The 20,219-nt window shown below is 37.0% G+C and overlaps 1 protein-coding gene and 1 long non-coding RNA gene across 3 annotated transcripts; one reads left to right on the top strand and one right to left on the bottom strand.

The window, feature by feature from the left end:
* Window positions 1–5,527: 5,527 nt before the first annotated feature.
* Window positions 5,528–7,011, bottom strand: LOC132631181 (uncharacterized). The gene is made up of 4 exons (XM_060346780.1): window positions 6,584–7,011; window positions 6,382–6,482; window positions 6,223–6,297; window positions 5,528–5,946 (listed from the first exon to the last, which is right to left on the bottom strand). Exons 1-4 carry the CDS (start codon window positions 7,009–7,011, stop codon window positions 5,528–5,530), a joined length of 1,023 nt encoding a protein of 340 aa, XP_060202763.1.
* Window positions 7,012–12,199: 5,188 nt separating this feature from the next.
* LOC132631995 (uncharacterized) lies at window positions 12,200–17,432 on the top strand. 2 transcript variants are annotated; one of them, XR_009579211.1, is made up of 3 exons: window positions 12,200–12,527; window positions 13,446–15,188; window positions 15,266–17,432. It is a non-coding gene; the product is annotated as an uncharacterized LOC132631995 (long non-coding RNA). The 2 variants fall into 2 exon arrangements; XR_009579210.1 differs by having other exon boundaries at window positions 12,200–15,188.
* The last annotated feature ends 2,787 nt before the right edge of the window (window positions 17,433–20,219 follow it).

The following is a 20,219-nucleotide window of genomic DNA, read 5'->3' as shown; positions in this document are numbered from 1 at the left end:
AGAGACATAAAGGTATGTAAGGCTAGCACCTTTCTTTCAAAGGCATGGCTCCTATACTATGATTCCTTTATATTTCCATGACTCCTCATATCCCAAAATTGAAGGCTAAAGATTTCTAAGAGCTTCCTATGAGAAAGGGATGAGATGTGTTTCTATGATAATGACGATGATTATGAGGATTTTATCCATCGAGATTCTAAACTTATGAAATGATGCTATAATGAGACTAATGATCATATTGCATGATTTTCTTGATATTACTCATTGTTAATAGTCTCAACTCATAATACTAGTTCCTTCAAGGTGAGACACGACGATCATGATTATTCCATAACATAATCGGAGGTTACCGACCTTACGTCATTCCGATAGAATTATAGCTTTTAATTGGAATCTCATGCATGCTTATTTTTATGTATGATTACACCGGGCCTAGTTGGTCGGGCAGACACCACTTCGATGGGCGGCTTATGGATGATGATAGTTACACCGTGCCTAGTTGGCCGGGCGGTCACCACTAGTGGGTGGCGTGAGATGATTACCCCGGACGCGAGTTAATGATGATATTATGTTATGTATGTCTGAAAAATGTTTTCTTAAAAGGCTAAGCATGCATGGTATTCGCCTTAAGGGGCAGTTTGATATACAGGTTATCTCTTTCCCTCATGTTTCCTTATTGCTTTACTACATTATGGTTCATGCCTTACATACTCAGTACATTGTTCGTGCTGACGTCCTTCCTTTTATGGACGCTGCGTTCATGCCCGCAGGTAGACAGGGAGACGGACCGGATACCTAGGAGCTCTATCAGCAGTCGTATAGGAGCACTCCACTTCTCCGGAGTTGCCGCTTGTTGGTGTATTTTTGTGTACATATTTGGGTCATGGCGGGGTCCCGTCCTGTCCTTATGATTCCAGTATTCTAGTAGAGGCTGGTAGATACATGTGTGTGGGTAGTAGATGTCTTATGATCTTATTAGTGTACATTCTGTGCATCATTTTGTAGCCTTGTGGGCCTATGTATATATATATATATATATATGTGTGTGTGTGTGTGTGTGTGTGTGTGTGTGTGTGTGTGTGTTTGGGAAGTAAATGAAGGTTGTCTCGTAATGGGTTTTATGATGAGAACGGTGTATGTTCAGATTGAATGTGATGACAAGTGAGTTAGGTGGTGCTCGGTAGGATAGCTCCGGGTACCCGTCATGACCCTCTAGCTGGGTTGTGACAAGCTTAATGTTGGCAGAAGGAGTATGCGAATTGAAAGGTCCGGGATCTTGAGTTGATGGTGGGGAACAAGTGTTGTTGAAAGTCTCACCCATGAATGGTGTGATGAGATTTGGAAAGAAAGGTAACTTAGTCTTAGATATATTGGCCCGTTTGAGATTTTCGATCGTATTGGGGAGGTAGCGTATAAGTTAGCTTTACCCCCAGGTTTGTCCGGTGTTCATCTGGTGTTTCATGTCTCTATGCTGAAAAGCTATCATGGTGATGGGTCCTATTTCATCCTTTGGGATTCCGCTCTGATAGATGAGAATTTGTCCTATGAGGAAGAGCCTGTTGCTATATTAGATAGGGAGGTGTGTAAGTTGAGGTCAAAAGAAATCGCGACAGTTAAGGTCCAGTGAAAGAATTCTCCTGTTGAGGAAGCCACTTCGCAGACCGAGTCAGATATGCGTGATAAGTATCCCCATCTGTTCGCTGAGTCAGGTACCTTTTCCCTTGTTTCTTTCCCCTTTGTCCGTTCGGAGACGAACAGTTGTTCAATTGGTATCTGATGTAACGACCCGCTTGGTCGTTATACGTGCGTTGACCATTCCACCCTTACTAGTACTTTCTCGAGGTTAGCAATGAGAGGTCTTAAGTAAATTGGGGTGTGTTTTATGTTGTGTTCGTTGACTTATAAATGACTATGTGATGTGTTTTTAACTTGGTTTGTTTGTTGGTTGTGTTAATAAGGCCTTAGAATGATTTTGAGAGACTAAGGCCCCGTTTGTCCATAGATACCAAATAATTTTTCACTTTTTTTTTAGAATTTTGGAGTTGGAGTTGGAGTTGGAGGTGTGTTTGGCCATAGTTTTTGAAATTGTAGTTTTTGGTGAAATGTAGTTGTAAAAAAGTGAAAAAAGTAAAAAAAAATTGAAAAACAAGTTTTTTGAGTTTTTGGTATTCCGGAATACAACTTCAAGTTGTATTCGAAATTTTCATGGCCAAACGCTGATTCCGAAAAAAAGTGAAAAAAAAATTCCGGAATAAAGTGAATAATTCTTATGGCCAAACGGGGGCTAAGTATAAGAAGTGATAAAATTTTGTGCTCACTGCCCAAAATCCACTGCTGCAGCGGAAGGATTTCCACTGCCACGGAACCGCTACAGCGAGGAGGGGTCCCGCTGCAGCGAAGAGTGGGTTTTTCAAATGCCTGTTGTAGCGAGGGTGGTTCTTGCTGCAGCGGACCTCATTAAATCAAAAACCCGATTTAAATACTTTATTTCGACCCCACTCCTCACCTAATCCCAAAAATAGTTCTCAAGAGTATAGAGGCGACTTTCTAAGGCTAGGCACTATTCTCCATCAAAGGTAAGCCTTAATCACTAACTTTCTTCGCTTAATGTTCTTATTCGATTCTTGTTTTAATCAAATGACCTTTAATGGGGATTGAAGGGTAGAACACAAATACCAAGGAAACCCTAGAATATTAATGGGTATGGTATATTGTTGTTTATTATTGTTTAACTATCTAAGAATAGATATTATCGCTTCATAGCATGAGAAATTGGTTGTTGAGACCTAGGGTTCCAATAAAAATGGAAACTTTGGCTAAAACCAGATTTGTAGGGTTGAAATGATTAGAGAACCCATAAATTGATTCAATATGATGCTTGAGACTAGCATTAGGATGATTATGACCCTAAGGATAATTAACCCATTTGATTAAGGGTAGAATTGGTGGGGTTGTCATCCCCAATTTGTTATTGTTGAGTTGATGATCCTTTGCTTACTTAGAATTGTAATTCTACACTTTGAACGTTCCGAAACTTTGAGGAAAGGAAAAGCTATAGCGGAGTGATTGCATTGTTCCAATTCGGCTTCGAGGTACGTTACATTTTACTTGAGTTATACTTTGATTAGTTGATTGTATATGTCATAGAATCTATGGGAGAAAGCATGTATAGGACTTCAGACATGGAGTTTGGTTGATTGTTGTTAGTTGTATGATTAAATTGTGTGAAGTGTTTCTCCATTTTTGAGATTGATAAACTTGAATTGTATTTTTGAGGCCGTTGTGGGAGAAGGTGTTCATATATACCCTTGAGAGACTCATTGAGATAGATTCATATTACATTGTCATTGAGCAGATTATTTGTGGGTCTTATTGTGTCTTGTGTTATTTGATTATATTTCATTGATGTTAACTTGATATGTGTTCTTCAGTCATTCCTTGTGATTTGATTATGAGACGTTGTTGACGATGATTGAGATGGAACATATACATCTTTTAAGACACATTTGATAGGGGGTGACGATGTATCCTAGTGTGACCTTGTGGTCCGAGGTTCGTTCCGGAACGAGTGGTACATGGACAAAATGGGTTCCCCTGCAGGTCATGGCTATTTGGGCAAAACATTACCATTTAGCATGTGTGTACAAATATGTGACAGAGTTCGAACGTTATTGTTTATTGTACTTCTTTTGGCTTGAGTATTGGTGTTTCATTGTTGATAATTGGTGACTTATTCTGAAAGTGGATTATTTGAGGATCTAATTTGTGATACATGTTTGTTGTGCCTGTCTGCCTATTTCATTTATTTTATGTATGTATGCATGATACTAATCTTAGTCGGCCTCTGATACCTACCAGTATGTGTTGTTTGTACTGACCTACGCTTGCTGTACCTTTTTTGTGAGTGCATATTTTGAACCAGAGACATCTTCCAGACCTCGTATCTAGTTGAGGTTATTCGCTACAAGATCAGAGGGTGAGCTCCTATTTGTGCCATGCCGCCTGAAGATCTTTCTTTATTTCAGATGTCTATTTTTATCCCAGACATTATGTTTATTTTAGACAGTATCTCTTCTTTAGAAATTATTGGTTAGAGTCCCTGTACGGTGACTTTTAGATTTTAGGGATGTAATAGCTAGGTTTCCGCACTTGCTATTTAGTTTATTTTATTGTCAAACATTCTTTTTCCATTATTCGTGAGCAATGTTTATTAATTGGTTTAAGTAATTGGAATTGGCTTGATAATGGGTTAAGGGATAGGTTCGCCCACTATAGGACTAGTATGGGTGCCACTCACGTCTGTTTGGGACGTGACAAATTGAAAGGTAAAAATTATGAAGAATGGGCTAGATCCATGACAACATCCCTATGAGCAAGGAAGAAATTTGGCTTCATTGACGGTACGATCAAGAAGCCGGAGGAAGAATCGCCAGACTTGGAAGACTGGTGGACTATAAACTTACTGTTGGTGTCGTGGATTCGCACCACCATAGAACCAACGTGCTTAATAATTTCACATAAAAAGGAAGCGGGAGAATTATGGACGAGCATTCGATAGCGGTTTGCCATTACTAACGGCCCTCGGATGCAATAACTAAAGGCAGAACTTGCCAAGTGCAAGCAGAAGGGAAGGACTATAGTAGATTACTATGGAAAACTCACTAAGCTGTGAGAGGAATTGGCGAATTACGAACAAATACCAGCTTGTAAGTGCGGAAATTGCACGTGCAATCTAGGAACATGAGGGGTAGACCTGGGTTCAAACCTATCTTTGTGGGATTTCAAGGTTGTAGGAAAACATAGGCAACCAAAACTTTTAAGGTGAGAATATGTAGTTTTTTTTTGTTGTGTAAGAGCTCATAAGGGCAATGGCTTGCAATGGCTGAGGAAGGAGGTCTGTTTATGAGATAAGTAGAAGTGAGTAAACATTCACCCCAGTATGAAAGTGGTAGTTTGGACTGATACAACAAGGCTCTTGTAGTTTCCAGTAGGTACTTATGTTTCCTCTACAACACACCATTTTGTTGAGGTGTGTATGGACATGTTCTTTGGTGCACAATGCCCTTTGATTGAAAGAAAAGTGTGGATTCTGTACTAGTGAACTCTAATCCATTGTCAGTTCTACAAGTTTTAATGGTCCTATCAAACTGGTTTTCTACCATAATTACTAAAACTTTGATGATATGGAGAGCATTACTTTTGCTACTGAGGAGGTGAGTCCAGGTACACCTACTATAATCATCTACTAGAGTGATGAAGTACTTGCATTTATCATGGGTGACTGCATGGTAGGACCCCCAAAGGTCAATGTGTAAGATTTCAAAGGGCTTAGTAGTGCAAATTGTTCTTTGAGGAAAAAGCATCCTAGTTTGTCTAGCCATGGGACATACTGGACAAAAGAAAGGTTGTTTGGAGACAAAGGAAATTGAGATGGATAAGATACTCCTCATTTTGACAAAAGGTACATGGCCCAATCTTTGATGCCACAAGATATCTACATTTGTTTCATTTGGTAAAGAAGCATTATTCACAAACAATTCCCTTTTATTTGATGAACTGGAAATATATACATCAAATTGTGCAGTAGTGCTATTATAACTGACTCTAAACAAGGTGAAACTACATTCTTTACAACACTAGGACTGCACTCAGACTTCTTAACAGCATGTACAAGGGAATTAGATTCATCACACTGAGATTTATTTACAGAAACATACTTATTCAAAGAAGCAGACTCTTTGTACAAAGCAACAAGAGCATTTGACACACTAGCAGGAATAAGGGCATTTGACACATTAGCAGCACCAGATTTTCTTTGAATTGAATCTGAGCAGTGAAGATATAGACTGCCCCTGGTGCTACCAATCTCCAGAGGCCTCTTCTGTGAAGGGCCCTGTAAGAGTAGGCAAGCAAATTCAGTAAATACAATAATACAGTTTAGTTGAACTGTCAAAGAATGTATGGATATCATGTTAAACTTGAAACTAGGAATAAACAATACTTGTTTAAGGACAAAACTAGGACTAAGGACAACATCACCAATTAATGTCACCTTCACCTTATGTCCATTTGGTAGTGATACAAGAAATGGGTAGACTAAGGCTCTTGTGTTGGTAAGGATATGTCTATTACGAGTCATATAGTTGGTTGCTCCAAAATCAAGGATCCAAGTAGTTGCATTTAGTTTAGACAATTTACTAGATTGTTCTACCTTTCATTTACTAGGAGAATTAGCAGAGTAAGCAACAATACCTGCAAAATTTACAGCTTCTCCATCTATGTTGCCACTTTCTGATTCTGTTGTGTCACCAGATTGTAAGTTCTCCAATATGTTGAGCAGTTATGCATACTGTTCTTTGGACAGGTGTTGCATCAATCTACCTTGCTCATTGTATCCACATCCATCTTCAGCATTACTAACTCCATCACCATACACATTTGTTGCTATCCTCTTTCCTTTATTGTTATTACTATTGTTGTATCTAGGAGTTGATGGTGGATAATTCTGTGGATAACCATTTTTTTGAAGCACTTATCCTTTGTATGTCTAGGCTTCTTATAATGATCACAAAATAGTCTATACCTACTAGAGTTATAACTGTTTCCTCTGTAACCAGTGTTCATATTTTGGTTATAATTGGTTGTAAAGCTCCCAGTATTTGTCAAGTTCTGGTTTTGGTAGTATGGTCCTTTGGAATTACTACTGCTAGCCCCATTTGGATTCAAAGTCACATAATTTCCTCTCATAATATTGCTACTACTTGCTCCACTCACATTCATAGATGCAGATTCAATGAATAGTTGATTGTTAGGCTTTACCTCTTTTTGCTTTTCCTCTTGACTAAGAATGGAAAAGTCTTGTGCAATGGTGGGTAGGGGGTTCATCATCAAAATACTGCCTCTCACCACTTTGTAAACTTCATTAAGCCCCACTAGGAAGAGAATTAACTTTCTATCTCTTCTGTTTTTTGCATATTTGCCTTTGCTCCAGAGTTGCACACACAGGAGCATTGTGTGTGTGTGCTTAAGATGCTAAGTTTCCCCCAAAGCTTTTTCATCCTCGTGCAGTATCCAGTGATATCCAATGCACCTTGACTCAGGTCATTGATTTCCTTTACAATTGATACAACTTTGCACCATTTGTCTGATCATACCTGTCTTCCAATTTCTGCCACAACTCCTTGGCATCATTCACATATTGCAAGCTGTCTCTTAGCAACCATGTCATCCCAACGCAACCACTGATCGAAAGTAGCTACTGTTTTGTCCGGTTTCTTGCATTTGCTAGTAATGAAACCTACTTTATTTTTCACTGATAGTGCTCTAAGTATGCCTCTTCTCCAAGATCTGTATCCAGTGCCATCAAACACCACTGGCACTAATGCAATACCTGCACTTTACGATGGGTGCATGTATAGAGGACTACTTGAATGGATGCTTTGATTTGCAGAACTTTCTGTGTTCTCAGTCATTTTGAGAGTTCGAAGTGAAAATCTATAGTTAAAGGAAAATTGGGGATTTTTGAGAACTCGAAGAGAATGAAGGAACTAAGGATGAATTCCAACAGTAAACAACCAGAGTAGTCGAATTAGGGTTGAAGATTTGAGACGAACAATCAATCGAAGATGTGAAATCGAACCAAATTTGAAACTTGAACAACTGAATTAGGATTGAAAACTAAGATGAAAGTAATCGAAAACGTGGAAATCAGAGTAAAACTATGAACATTTAACAAGAAAAATAGTATGATCTTACTGTTGACACCCAATTTCGTCCCTCCTTTATTCCTATTTATTTCTTTGGGCTTCTAAATTTATTGCCGAGCTAAATACTTTATTTTCACTATTATTTTTATTTTCTACTACTATTAATATCGTTACTTTCATTTTCACTATTTTACTACCAACATTACTAGCGTTACGTTATCACAAATTTTTATAGTTCATCATCATTTCATTTTCGGATTTGGACTCTTTAAATTAATTACAAGTCAACACTTAATTAAATCCTTATTTTCTACATATTAATCACTAATTGTCATCATAATATATATAAGTTAATCACTTAGAAATTGTAGAAGTTAATTACTAAGAAGCCAAAAAGAAATTAAATCGAAGGAAGGATGGGACTATAAATTCGGCCAAAATGGCCCAAGTCCGACCAAAAACAGCCCACTACCCGTTAATTCACCAGCCCATTGTTCTCGACTCAGCAGCCCATTATCTTTCACCCGATTCGGCCCAACAACACCTGACCCGGCCCACTTATCCTTAAAACCCTTTCATTCAGTTGAAACCTAAAACAACCCTAACGCCGTATACTCTCCGCTCTCTCTAATCTCTCTCATTCCTTTCCTCTTCCAAACAAGAAACGATCTTGCTTTCAGCCATGGCAGATTTTTGTCTTGCCATTTCTATACAAGTCTCACCTCTCTCCTATCTTCAACGATTGAATCAACACAAGAAGACGAAATACTTTTCCTCTATCTGAAAATCGATTGATATAAAACAGAGATTTGTTCAAAATTCAAACAGATATATCACTCTAAATCCCGCCCAAAATCAAAAACCCTACTTTCATCCTATATATACGGGCATTCGGAGTTCATTGAGGGAGGTTTTTTTTTGGGTCTCAAAAACAGTAGCCGTATATTATTCAAAATCATCATATTTTCATACAGTCGAAATTTTGGGTTTAATCTGAACACCCTCTGTTCGTCATCTTCGAACGTAGATCCGAGACCCGAGGCCCCTGCAGTTCCATCACTCATGCTTTAGTTAACTTATTCTCAATCGGAGGTTTGGTTTGTCAACATGTTGTGCTTGGAGTAGTGTTTTCATGTATTAAAAAACATTTTTTATCGATTTATCTTATTGAATAAAATCTGCATAAGAGCTGAAGTAGTGAGCTAATTTTGATTCTGCCCATTTGAGGTGTTTCTGCCTAAACTTTTAAATGTTCAGTTTAGTTGTTTTAGTTGTTTGCTGGAAATTTCACTCTCCTTTTCAAAAAGTAGCCTTGAATATAAAGATCTTTTCCAAAGCATTTAGATGATCAAATGTCCTGTTTTTGGCACTTATCTTACTTGAAGTGCTATTGATAGGAAGCATGTATGACTTTTAATAGCTTAACCTGATTCTTCCTTTTTAAGACTAATGAAGCATGCTTCCAATTTATTTGCTGGACAGTTACACCATTACACTTGACATTGATTTATTTTATCTTCATTTTTGAGTTTAGATTCAAACATCCTCCAAGTATTGAGATTGCATCAATTGTTGCTAAATGATTTCTTAACAGTGATATATAAAAGATGTGCTAATCCTCCAAGTATTGAGATTGCTTATCAGATAAACAAAACTGTTTGTTTGTGCACTGTTTGCATATTTTTATTTTGCCTACTGTTTGCATACATCTTTCTTTATATCGTAACAGTGCATATCTTTATTTTGCCTACTGTTTGCATACATCTTTCTTTGTCTATCGTGGTAGTTCAATTGTTTGCATACATTTTCCTTGTCTATTTTTTACCTATTTCTCACGCAATCATGTCTCATAAGTTTTTGTACTTTTCACATCTGTTATAGTTGGTCGTGTTCGATATTGGAATTTGTTTGTTTCTTCCGATTGTTGACGTTATAATAAATATAATGTTTTGAATTTGTTTGGCATAAGTTCTTTAATTTTCTTTTCTATCCTCCATAATTGCCTTAATCGGTTCTCTTTTTCTAATCCAATCTTCTTTTTAATGTTTGCATGATTACCGGAGCCGAAGAGTTTCACTTGAGACTCAACGACGCCGATGCCGCACGGAGCCAACATGATATTATTTTCTCCTTTACGTCTGTGGAATATCGAAGTTGGGCAGTTTATCATCCCCGGAAAACTGAATGAAGAACATGCTCATCATCTTACGTCTTTTTTTTTCTTTTCTCTGTTTGCTGACTCATGTGTTTGTGTGTTGAAACCAGATCGTTATGGCATTAACAATTAGACTGCATTTAATCATCTAGTGTCATCTAACTCTCGATATTAATAGGACATTTATCACATGGGAGCATAACACCTGGTTAGTTTAAAAGGGGAAGTCCGTAGTATATTATTTCAGCAAGTATAAAAAGTAACATTTTTGCAAAACTCTACTCTGTTTCATTTTATGGGACGTTTAACGACTCCAAATGACTTTTACAACAACCAGACATATTTTCTTTCTACATCTAATTAAGTTAGCTAATTATTAAAAATTGGTATTCAATCCTAAGCCCCTTTCTACCAGCTATGAATTCAGAACCCTTTTTTTTTGTTGTTGTAAATAAGTGTCTTTATCTAGTAGTATATTAAAAGGAGCAAGTTTGGCTTGATGGTCTCAACTTTCACCCATTTTGGCGTCAAGAATTCCTTTAAGAGTCAAGTATTTTTAAATCCCAAAGCGGAGTTGTTTTTTTGTCAAGTGAGAGAAGGTTTAATATATTAGATTTTATACGAAATGCACTATCACTTATGTTTTAACGACCTTCCAAAGCCTAATTAATTCACCTAAGTTCGGTCGGTTAACCATTGTTAATGGATCTTAAAAGGGTACCTAATACCTTCCCTTTAGATTAGTTGAACCCTTACCTAGAATCTTAAGTTAGTAGACCTTAAAACGGAGTTAACTTTAAAAATAACTTTAATGAACTTTAGGTGTCCTAATTCACCATAAATAATTAGGTTGTGACTCCCTAACTTTAATTAACCCCGGAATTACCGGAATGTTGTAAACTATTTTGACTCCGGTTAAAATAGAGTATAACACTTACAATTTGAGATTTTTGATTTGATGCGATCTTATGAACATACCAGAAAATAACAAATGCGAGCTAAAAACAGATCGATAATCGAATCCTATGCTCTGATACCATGACAAAATATCAAGCTGAGCACAGTGAGCTCAAGCTTGGAAGCAACAATGGTGGAATTAAGAGGAAAAGAGAAGAGAGTTTTGTGTTCCCAATTTGGGATTTTCAACTAACTAATTGTATTGAAAATATTTGTGCATACTTATACAACCAATTATTGAGATAAAACTAGCACCAGCTAAGATAAGAAAATATCCTAACTAACTACTAACTAACCGGCTTTCAGCTATGACCAGCTAGAAAAGCAATTAATCATAAACTAACCATGTACAGTGGTGCTAGAAAATAAATACACAGTGCTACAAATGTAAGAACTAATATAAACTCAATAAAATGAACGGGAGAAATTTGAAGAATTAGCTTTGTTTTTCTCTGGAATGTATCTCTAACCTGTAAGAAATATTTAAATTTGGGCCAAACATATAAGGATATTAAACAGATGGATCTACGACTCTCTTATGAACAAATATAGTTATGAATTGTATAAGGGTGCTTATAATCCAACTCCAAATGCAAGAACCTTACAATTGTAATATTTCATAATTGTTTCAAGGCCCTTAATTAAGGATGTCCTTTGGACTATGTGTTTCATTGTTCAATTCCTATATAAATTTCTCATTAGTTTCAATTCATGTTGTTTGTTTTAGTAAGTATGATCATTTGAATTCACCTGCCTATTTTCGGGTTAAGTGTCACACTATTTACTTTTAGAAAATTTGATAGGAATTTGGAAGTGGTTGGAATCACTGTCCTGTTTCGTTACTTTGAGGAAATGATTTGGGAACATCAAAAGTTTAATGAATGAAAATATGAATTTTTCATTGCTGCAGGTAATGCTTTTGTGAATCCCATTGGTTTGGTCCATTGAGTCTTGGATAATTTCCATCCTTAGCTCATTCGAAGGTTTTAGGAAACAGAACCTGACGAGTAGAGGGCTTGATGCGGATTCAAAATTTAAATTTTATGGGTTCAATATTTAAGGTCCTACCATCGAACCATTATATTTTTAAAGTTATGGGTTCATATCTACTATTTCTTATGAATTTTTATAATCCGCATCGAAAGTACCGAGTTTAGATGAACTGATACCGTAATGTTAAATCCGCCCCTGTGGAAGGCAAATGTTTGACTCATGTTGCACAATGCAAGGTCATGGATAGTTTCACGTATAGCTTTGATGCGAAGTGGCATTTCTATTAAATTACGACGAGGTATATATATATATATATATATGAAGGGCCAAATTTACCCCTGTACGTTGGGAAAAGATTCATATTTACCCATAGCAACTTCAAGTTACTACCTATACCCCCACCGTTAGTATATATACTCCCTTGCCACTACCTCTAACGGCTTCCCCACGGTGATTTGCCACGTCATTTAATGAAGCCACCAGGGCAGCCAGTCAGCATGCCACATGGACACTGCCCGCCCTAATTAATTTTACCCGACCCACACTAAATCACAGCCCTAAATATACCAAATACACCATCAGATTCCCTAAAACACCCAAACGATCTACTTCACTCAGAAAAAACACTATGGCGGCGGCAGCAGCGCAGCAGTTAGAAAGTGAAAGAGAATCCCACCAGATCTACTTCCTCGAGAGCTAATCTGCTTTTTTTTAAGGTAATAACATTATTCGTCGTTCTTTTATGGTAGATTCGATGTTTCGTAGTTTTATTTTAGTGTTAGGGTTTTTTTCTTTTATGGTAGATTCGAAGTGATTTTTTTCGTTTTAGTGTATTTTTTGTTGATGTTTTTACTTTATTGTTATCTTTTTCATTTTTTCCATGTTTGTATGTGTTATATTGTTGATGTTTTTTACTTTGTTGACTGAGGGTTAGGGTTTTGGGTGCGATTTTGGGTTTCTATCCTAACTTAGTTTTTGGGTTTGAATGTTAGGGTGTCAAGGTCGTATATGGTTTAGGGCTTCAATTTTTGGTGGTCCTGGCTTTATTTAGCATATGTTTTTGTCTAGGGTTTCAAGTCTTTGTGGTCCCTACTGGATTTATTGTTGTTTGGTGTGGTTACCCTTCAATAAATAGCTTATTTTGTTGTTTGGTGTGGTTTTTGTGTGCTGGAAAGTGTCAATTCTTGCTTTGTTTATTGATGGTGGAATATTACTTTTGATGGTGGAAAATGTCAATGTTTGTTTATTGAGGGTAAATATTTCCTGGTCCCCATAACTTTATTGTCCTTTGTTTTTGTAGTCTAGCACATGTTAAAGTGTGGTTTTTTATTGTCGGTTTAAAGAAAATCTGAAGTATTTGTGCCTTTCTTTAGTCTTTCAGTTGACTTGCTAGTTTCCATGTGGCTTTATGCTTCTCAAATATATGGTTTCTTTTTTGCTAAATGATGAAAATTATTTTAAGTGTTGGTACACTTATGGCCTTCTAAGTTTATAATATTATGGTTTCTTTATGCATTCGCTATAGTCCCCCCGATATAAGTGTACAATATTTTTTGTTGCTTTATGTATAATTACTTGTATAATTGTTTATCTTTTCTAATTAGTCACATGTATTTTTGTCTTTTGTTTTGCAGTTTACAGCAATGGTTAATGTGTATTTGTAGTTTCATTATGGTGGACATGGTATTAGAGCCACAAGTAGATTACATAGAATATCTTGTTTACAATAAGAAAGAATATGACTTTGACTTGCTTTGCTTATCTGATTTAATGGCTGAATATAATTCTAACCTTGGGTATATTGGGGTGCAACAACTCATAGTGAAAGCTCTTTCTGGTAGATAATATGAAGTAGAAGGGGATGATGGGATTAGAACTTTGTTGGATTTTATTAGCCCACATTATAATGTTATCAATATATTTGTTGTAGAAGAGTCTGAATAAGGTATTGCTGTACCTAGTATAACCCAGCACAGTGAGTATAACCTAGTTGATTATGATGATGCCTCTGAACTTGAAGATGCCTCTGATTATGCTTCAGAAGATATTGATTATGATGGAATGGAATCTCCAGATTCTTCAGATTCTGATTCTGATTCTGATAGGTTAGAGTCTCTTTTTAAACAAAAGAAGAGGGACGTCAATGAAAATTTGACAGACCATATGGAGTTGGATGAATCCATGACATTCAAAGACATCATTGAAGCTAGGAAAGTAATCAACATGTATGCTCTTGCAAATGGCTATGGGTTAGAACAACTTAAAAGTGACACTGTTAGGCTTAGGTATATATGTGAAGGTGATTGTCCTTTTGTATGCCATATATATAAGGATAATACAATAGCTGCATACTTTAAGAGAGGGTTACAAGATAATCCAAAGATTAAGATTAAAGATATGAGGCTTGAAAATGCCTTTAATGTTAATGTTAGTGACTCAAAGTGTAAGAGGGCCAAGAGAATGATTTTGGAGAAGCTTGATGGCAGTTTTAATGATGAATACAACAAGCTTGTGGCTTATTCCAATGAACTGAAGTTGAGTAATCCTAGAAGTGATGTCATAATTAACTTACCAAAGGATGCTCTTGCTGAAGGAAAAAAAAAAAGATTTTTAAGGATGTATATTTGTTTTGATGCAATGAAGGGGGGGGGGGGGTTAAGAGTGGGTTGAGACCTTTTATAGGCTTAGATGAGATTTTTTTTAAAGTAAAGTGTAAAGGTCAGCTTTTAGTGGCAGTTGCTCAGGAATCTGGCCACTACTTTTATCCATTAGCTTGGGCAGTTGTGGATAGAGAAATAAAAGTGTCTTGGAACTAGTTCTTAAGTCAGCTACAAACATCTTTGGACCTTGGAATGGGTGGTGGAATCACTCTTATATCAGATATACAAAAGGTATGCCTACTTTACAAGCTTCTTAATTATTTCATTTGTCTTTTTTTTTGTCATTATGTGTAGTTTTCTATTTTTTTGTTATGATCTCTAGTGGTTGATTGATGCAATCCAGAAATTTCTACCTAAGGCCTACTATAGGTTCTGTGTTAAGCACATAGAAACAAATTGGACAAAGAAAAATGGGTTTGGGAAGTACAAGAAGTATCTTTGGTAGGCTGCTTGGAGTTCATATGAAGAGGATTACCAAGATCAACTTGATAGTATGAAGCTAGTGGATGATGATGGTAAGGCTGATGTTGATAATCTTTTGAAATATCCACCAGAAAAAATGGAGTAGGGCATTCTTTGATACTATTTGCAAGAACCAGTTAGTGGACAATAACCTGACTGAGTCCTTCAATGGTTGGATACTGGAAGCTAGACGCAAGCCAATCATAAAAATGCTTGAGGAAATTAGAATTAATGCTTGAGGAAATTAGAATTAAGGTAATTAAATCTTTTCTTTTGTTCTTCCTTAGTTCTTTTACTTTCTGTGTATACTTAACTCTGTTTTTCCCTTCAAGGTGATGAACATGTTGAATGACAATGAAGCTGCTGCTACTGGTTGGGGTATGGACTACAGTCCAAAGACTATGCTTCTGTATAACCAGTTCATAAGAATTGCACAAAAATGTTAGGTTAATGGACGTGCAGACAATGGGTTTGAGGTGACTAAAGGGGGTGACAGACACATTGTGAATATAGGGTTAAGGAAATGCATTTACAGGACATGGGACCTTTGTGGAATCCCATGTCCTCATGCAATTTGTGCCTTGTTGTACAAGAAGCTTGACCCTCAAGATTATGTGCTTGGTATTTGTCCAAAGAAGCATATCTATTAACTTATTCTCATAAGTTACAGCCAGTTAGAGGAGAGAAATTCTGGAGAATTCACCCCTCACAGTACATGGAGCCACCAAATATAGTAAGAATTCCTGGAAGGCCAAAGGTTAAGAGGACAAGAGAAAAGAATGAAGTTGTTAGTAGGCAAGGATATTGGTCTCCAACCAAAAAAGGGAGGGTTATGACTTGTACTACTTGTGGAGAAACTGGACATAATGCTAGAGGATGTGACAAGGTAACAAACTATTTATTGTGCTTTATTGTTCTATTTTCAGTTTCATTCCTAATCAATAGACTCTTCTCTAATATACAACATTCTAAAGGAAAGAGGCAAAGTGGGAAATCAAAGGGCATGCCAAGAAACAAGAAAAGAAGTTTAGTTGAGGAACATGAAGGGTTTGGGAAAATTAGAGCTGGTGGATTTTTGGTGCAGAAGTTGGTGGGAGAAGCCAACAATGGGGCAGTGGTGAATGGAGAAGAAGTGCATATGATGGTGTAGTTTATATGGTATATTTAGGGCTGTGATTTAGTGTGGGTCGAGTCAAATTAAGTGAGGCGGGCAGTGTCCATGTGGCATGCTGACTGGATGCCCAGGTGGCTTCATTAAATGACGTGGCAAGCCATCGTTGGGCAGCCATTAGGGGTAGGGCCAAGGGAGTATACTATACTAACGGTGGGGGTACGGGTAGTAACTTAAAGTTGCTAGGGATAAATATGAACCCTTCCCCAAAGTACAGGGGTAAATCTGGCCCTTTTCCCATATATATATATATACACACACAGACACCCCATTCCCGAAACTTATTTAATTGATGCTATTGGTGCTTAAGGTGCAGTTAGAACCAATTAATTCCTGAGTCTCAAGTAGCTAATTAAGTATGGTGGTTGAGCTCTGTGTGTTCTTCGTCTCAAGCTAAATTCTACTTTTCATCTTTAAATATGGTCGGCGATATATAGTAATATCAATTAACTCAAATGTATTATCGTTAGTTTTCAAATGGCGCTTGACTTCTTCTTTCATAAAATTTTGCGTAAGACGTACTATTTGGAAGTAGAAGTGATAGCACCCTCGAAAGACAACATGATGAGATAGCAGAAAATATTTAATCGGCGAAGAAGAAGAAAGGAAATACAAAGAAAAATAGTAAGTAGTACATGATAAGGTAGAAGTCTAGAGAGGGCCGCTGTGCGCAAGCCCTCAAACTCTGCAGGGTTTAGTACGTATATTAGTTTATTCAACCGGCAGATTTATTCTTAAACAGCTTACGTATATACGTTATCTTCTTCTTCTTCTTCGTGATGATCCTTTTTCAGATACGAATTAGGAAATTAGAACGGAGGGAGGTGCGGAAGGAAGGGCAGCAGTTGTTGATGCAGCAGACGTCGTACTGAGGCTGCCCATTACAGAAATCACAGCTGATCCCGCAGTGATCCGTACAGGAGTCACCATCCTCTGCATTGCATCTTGAAATTGCCAGCATTAAAGTTACCATCATGATGATGAACGCCACTGCAATTGTACCTTTCAATTTCATGGCACCCATTGCTAGCTCTCTCTCTCTCGCTCTTTGATGGATTATTAATTTCTTCTTCTCTGTTGTGAAGGTCATGCATGCAAATTTAATTTATAGAGCTGGGAGAAAAAGGATTTGCATGACCTTCCTACCATTTACCGATATTCTTAATTAGGAGCAAGTCGTTTCTTAGCTTTCTGATACAGTTGCGATGACGCAAATTCCATGCCTAGCAATGGAAAGTGAATATTTCCAATATGTTTTTTAGTGGATGTACTAGACGAAATATGTATTTTGATTTGTTTTTATGACAATGCCTTTTTGTGTTCGTATATCTAATTAGTAACTATTTTCTAGAAGGAAAATGATTTACACTCGATTATATATGTCGATTCAAGCATAAACGCTTTTCACATAATGTATATCAGCTCCATGTATATGTTAATGGAATATTCTTGTCAATCTACACCCTCGATTTTATTTTATGTATCATACTTTCTTTTTTAATTTATTTTATATTTAGTAAGTTTTAAATTTTGATATTTTTATTTTACCCTTTATGGTACTCCCTTCTAGGAATGCATATCTATATATAATATAAAGTTAAGCAAAAAAAAAATTCACGTGACACCTTTTTTGGCCAAGGATCATAGTTATCTTTTCTTCTCCTTCTTTCGGGTTTTTTCCCTATATTTTTTATTATCTTATTGATAGAATGAATATTTTAATTATTATAACTATAAGTGTCTTAATGATTGTAATTAAGAAGACTTGAAGGTAGACTCTTTGCATACCATGAATTAATTATGAAACCACTCAATTCATATAACATGAGCAATATACAGCATTTAGAACTTGAAATGGCATGGACGCCAAATTATTTGCCCTTATTTAAGGTCTTTTCCCCTTCCCTATTAATGTTATTTCTAGAAGCGCAATTATTACGACTTTTTGCAATTTTATATAAAGCAATTAATTTACCCATATAATTCATTTGAGAACTTGAAAATGCAGAAGTATGGATGTGAAACTCTTTGTACTTAAAATTCCTAAATATGCATTGGCCTTGTGAAGCTGTTGCTGCAGTTGCTTTTGAAGCTATAGCCTATGCACAGATTTTGGCTCAGACCTGTGATAAATGTCATTCGCAATGATTGAGCTAAAAGAAAGGAGGCTAAATTTTTACCTAGCTTCTAAAGGCATGATTCTTTTCCTACCAAACCATGCATGAATTCCATGAAAATTTTCATTTCCAAGAATGTTAGAGATTCATGACTCTTAAAGTTTTTATGATGGTAAAGATGAATAATTTTTATGATAACCATGATGATGTTTATGAGGGATTTATTTATCCAAGCTCCAAGGCATACGGATTTCATGATATTATGAGATGATTTATTCATGGAGATTTCCAAGTACATGAGCTTTATTTTATTATGAGGTGATTGAGCTTACTTTGAAATTTCTTAATTTCCTTCATTGTTGGTAATCTCACCTTATGACCCTTTTTCCTTCAAGGTGGGATAAACGATGATGATTGATCCATAAATAATCGGAGGCTACCGACCTTACGTCACTCCGATATAGTTGTGGCTTTTGATTGGGCTCTTATGCATGTATTTTCTCACACCACGCCGCGCTATAGTCGGCTGGGCGTGGCACGTAGATGTGCACACCACTGCAATGGGCATTTTATGTTATGATGTTGCCCCGGACGCGGGAGGCCCGGACGCGGGCTAATGATGTTAACACCGAGCCTTAATGGTCGGGCATGATACTATATATATATGACACCGAGCCTTAATGGTCGGGCATGGTCCTATGTATATGTTTAGAAATGTTTTTTTAAAGGCTAAGCATGCATGACATCCGCCTTATGAGGCATTCAGATGTACAGGTTATCTCTCTTATTCCTTGTTACCCTTCATATCTATATTATGTTGTTATTCATGTCTTACATACTCAGTACATTATTCGTACTGACGTCCCTTCTTGTGGACGCTGCGCTCATGCCCGCAGGTAGGCAAGGAGACGGATCAGACCCGTAGGTCTTCTATCAGCGGATTCTCAGGAGCACTCCACTTTCTTCGGAGCTGCAGTCTACTTGGTATTGTCCTTATGATCATTTGTATTTCATGTAGAGGCTCGTAGACGTGTGTGTACAGTTAGATGTTTTATGGCTCTACCGGTTCATAATGTTGTATAATATATATATATTAGTGGCCTTGTCGGCCTTATTGTGAGCTCTTGGTACTTTACTGTTAGCCTTGCCGGCTTTATGACATACGTTATGTTGTGGCGACCTTGTCGGTCCGCGTATGTACATATGAGCTGAATGAGCAGATATTCCTATTTTGGGCCTTTTCTGCATACAGGTGTTCTTGAGTTATGGTTTATAATATTTAAAGTAACGGATAAGTCAGGTGGTTCCCGGCCTACTGGTCGGAGCCCGTCATACTCCTGGTTGGGGTGTGACAAATTGGTATCAGAGTAGTTCATCCTAGGGAATGTCTACGAGCCGTGTCCAGTAGAGTCTTGTTTATGGGTGTGAAGCGCGCCACACTTATAAACAAGAGGCTACAGGGCATTTAGGAACCATTGACCTTTCTTTCTTATCATAGATGGTGTCATAGATCTAAATCATAGGATATGACGTCCCTGATCGTACCCAAATGTTTTGATCATGGATAAGCAGTTGATTATGTCGCTATGAGGAAATTTCTTCGAATTGAAGTTATTCATTCGAAAGGTATGTTTCCTTTTTTATTAATATGGATAGACGTTGATATAAGAACTTGAGCAAGATATTATGGGTATTTGTGATTGCTCTGTGGGGGCATTGGATGTGTTTTCTGGGCTGTGTATAGGAATGAGGTAGTATGAATTATAGAGGAAACTCTGTCGAAATTTTTGCAAATTGAATTGTTTGCATGTCTATAGAGAAAGAGTAAAGGGAAAATGTGACCATCAGCCGTTTGGTAAGTCATGATTGAAGGAACAATTATGGGACGCTTTCAAAGAGAAGTTTTAGAATGATCTTAATTTAATTTAAGGGAGGAATCCTGGAGGGAAAAATGATTAGTAGTTAAGAAACTGGGATGAGTTGCATCCGAGATTTCGA

Source organism: Lycium barbarum, chromosome 3, assembly GCF_019175385.1.
Source record: "Lycium barbarum isolate Lr01 chromosome 3, ASM1917538v2, whole genome shotgun sequence".
Taxonomy (NCBI): Eukaryota; Viridiplantae; Streptophyta; class Magnoliopsida; order Solanales; family Solanaceae; genus Lycium; species Lycium barbarum.
The sequence above is the reverse complement of the archived record's forward strand: the minus strand, read 5'-3'. Positions and strand labels throughout refer to the sequence as shown.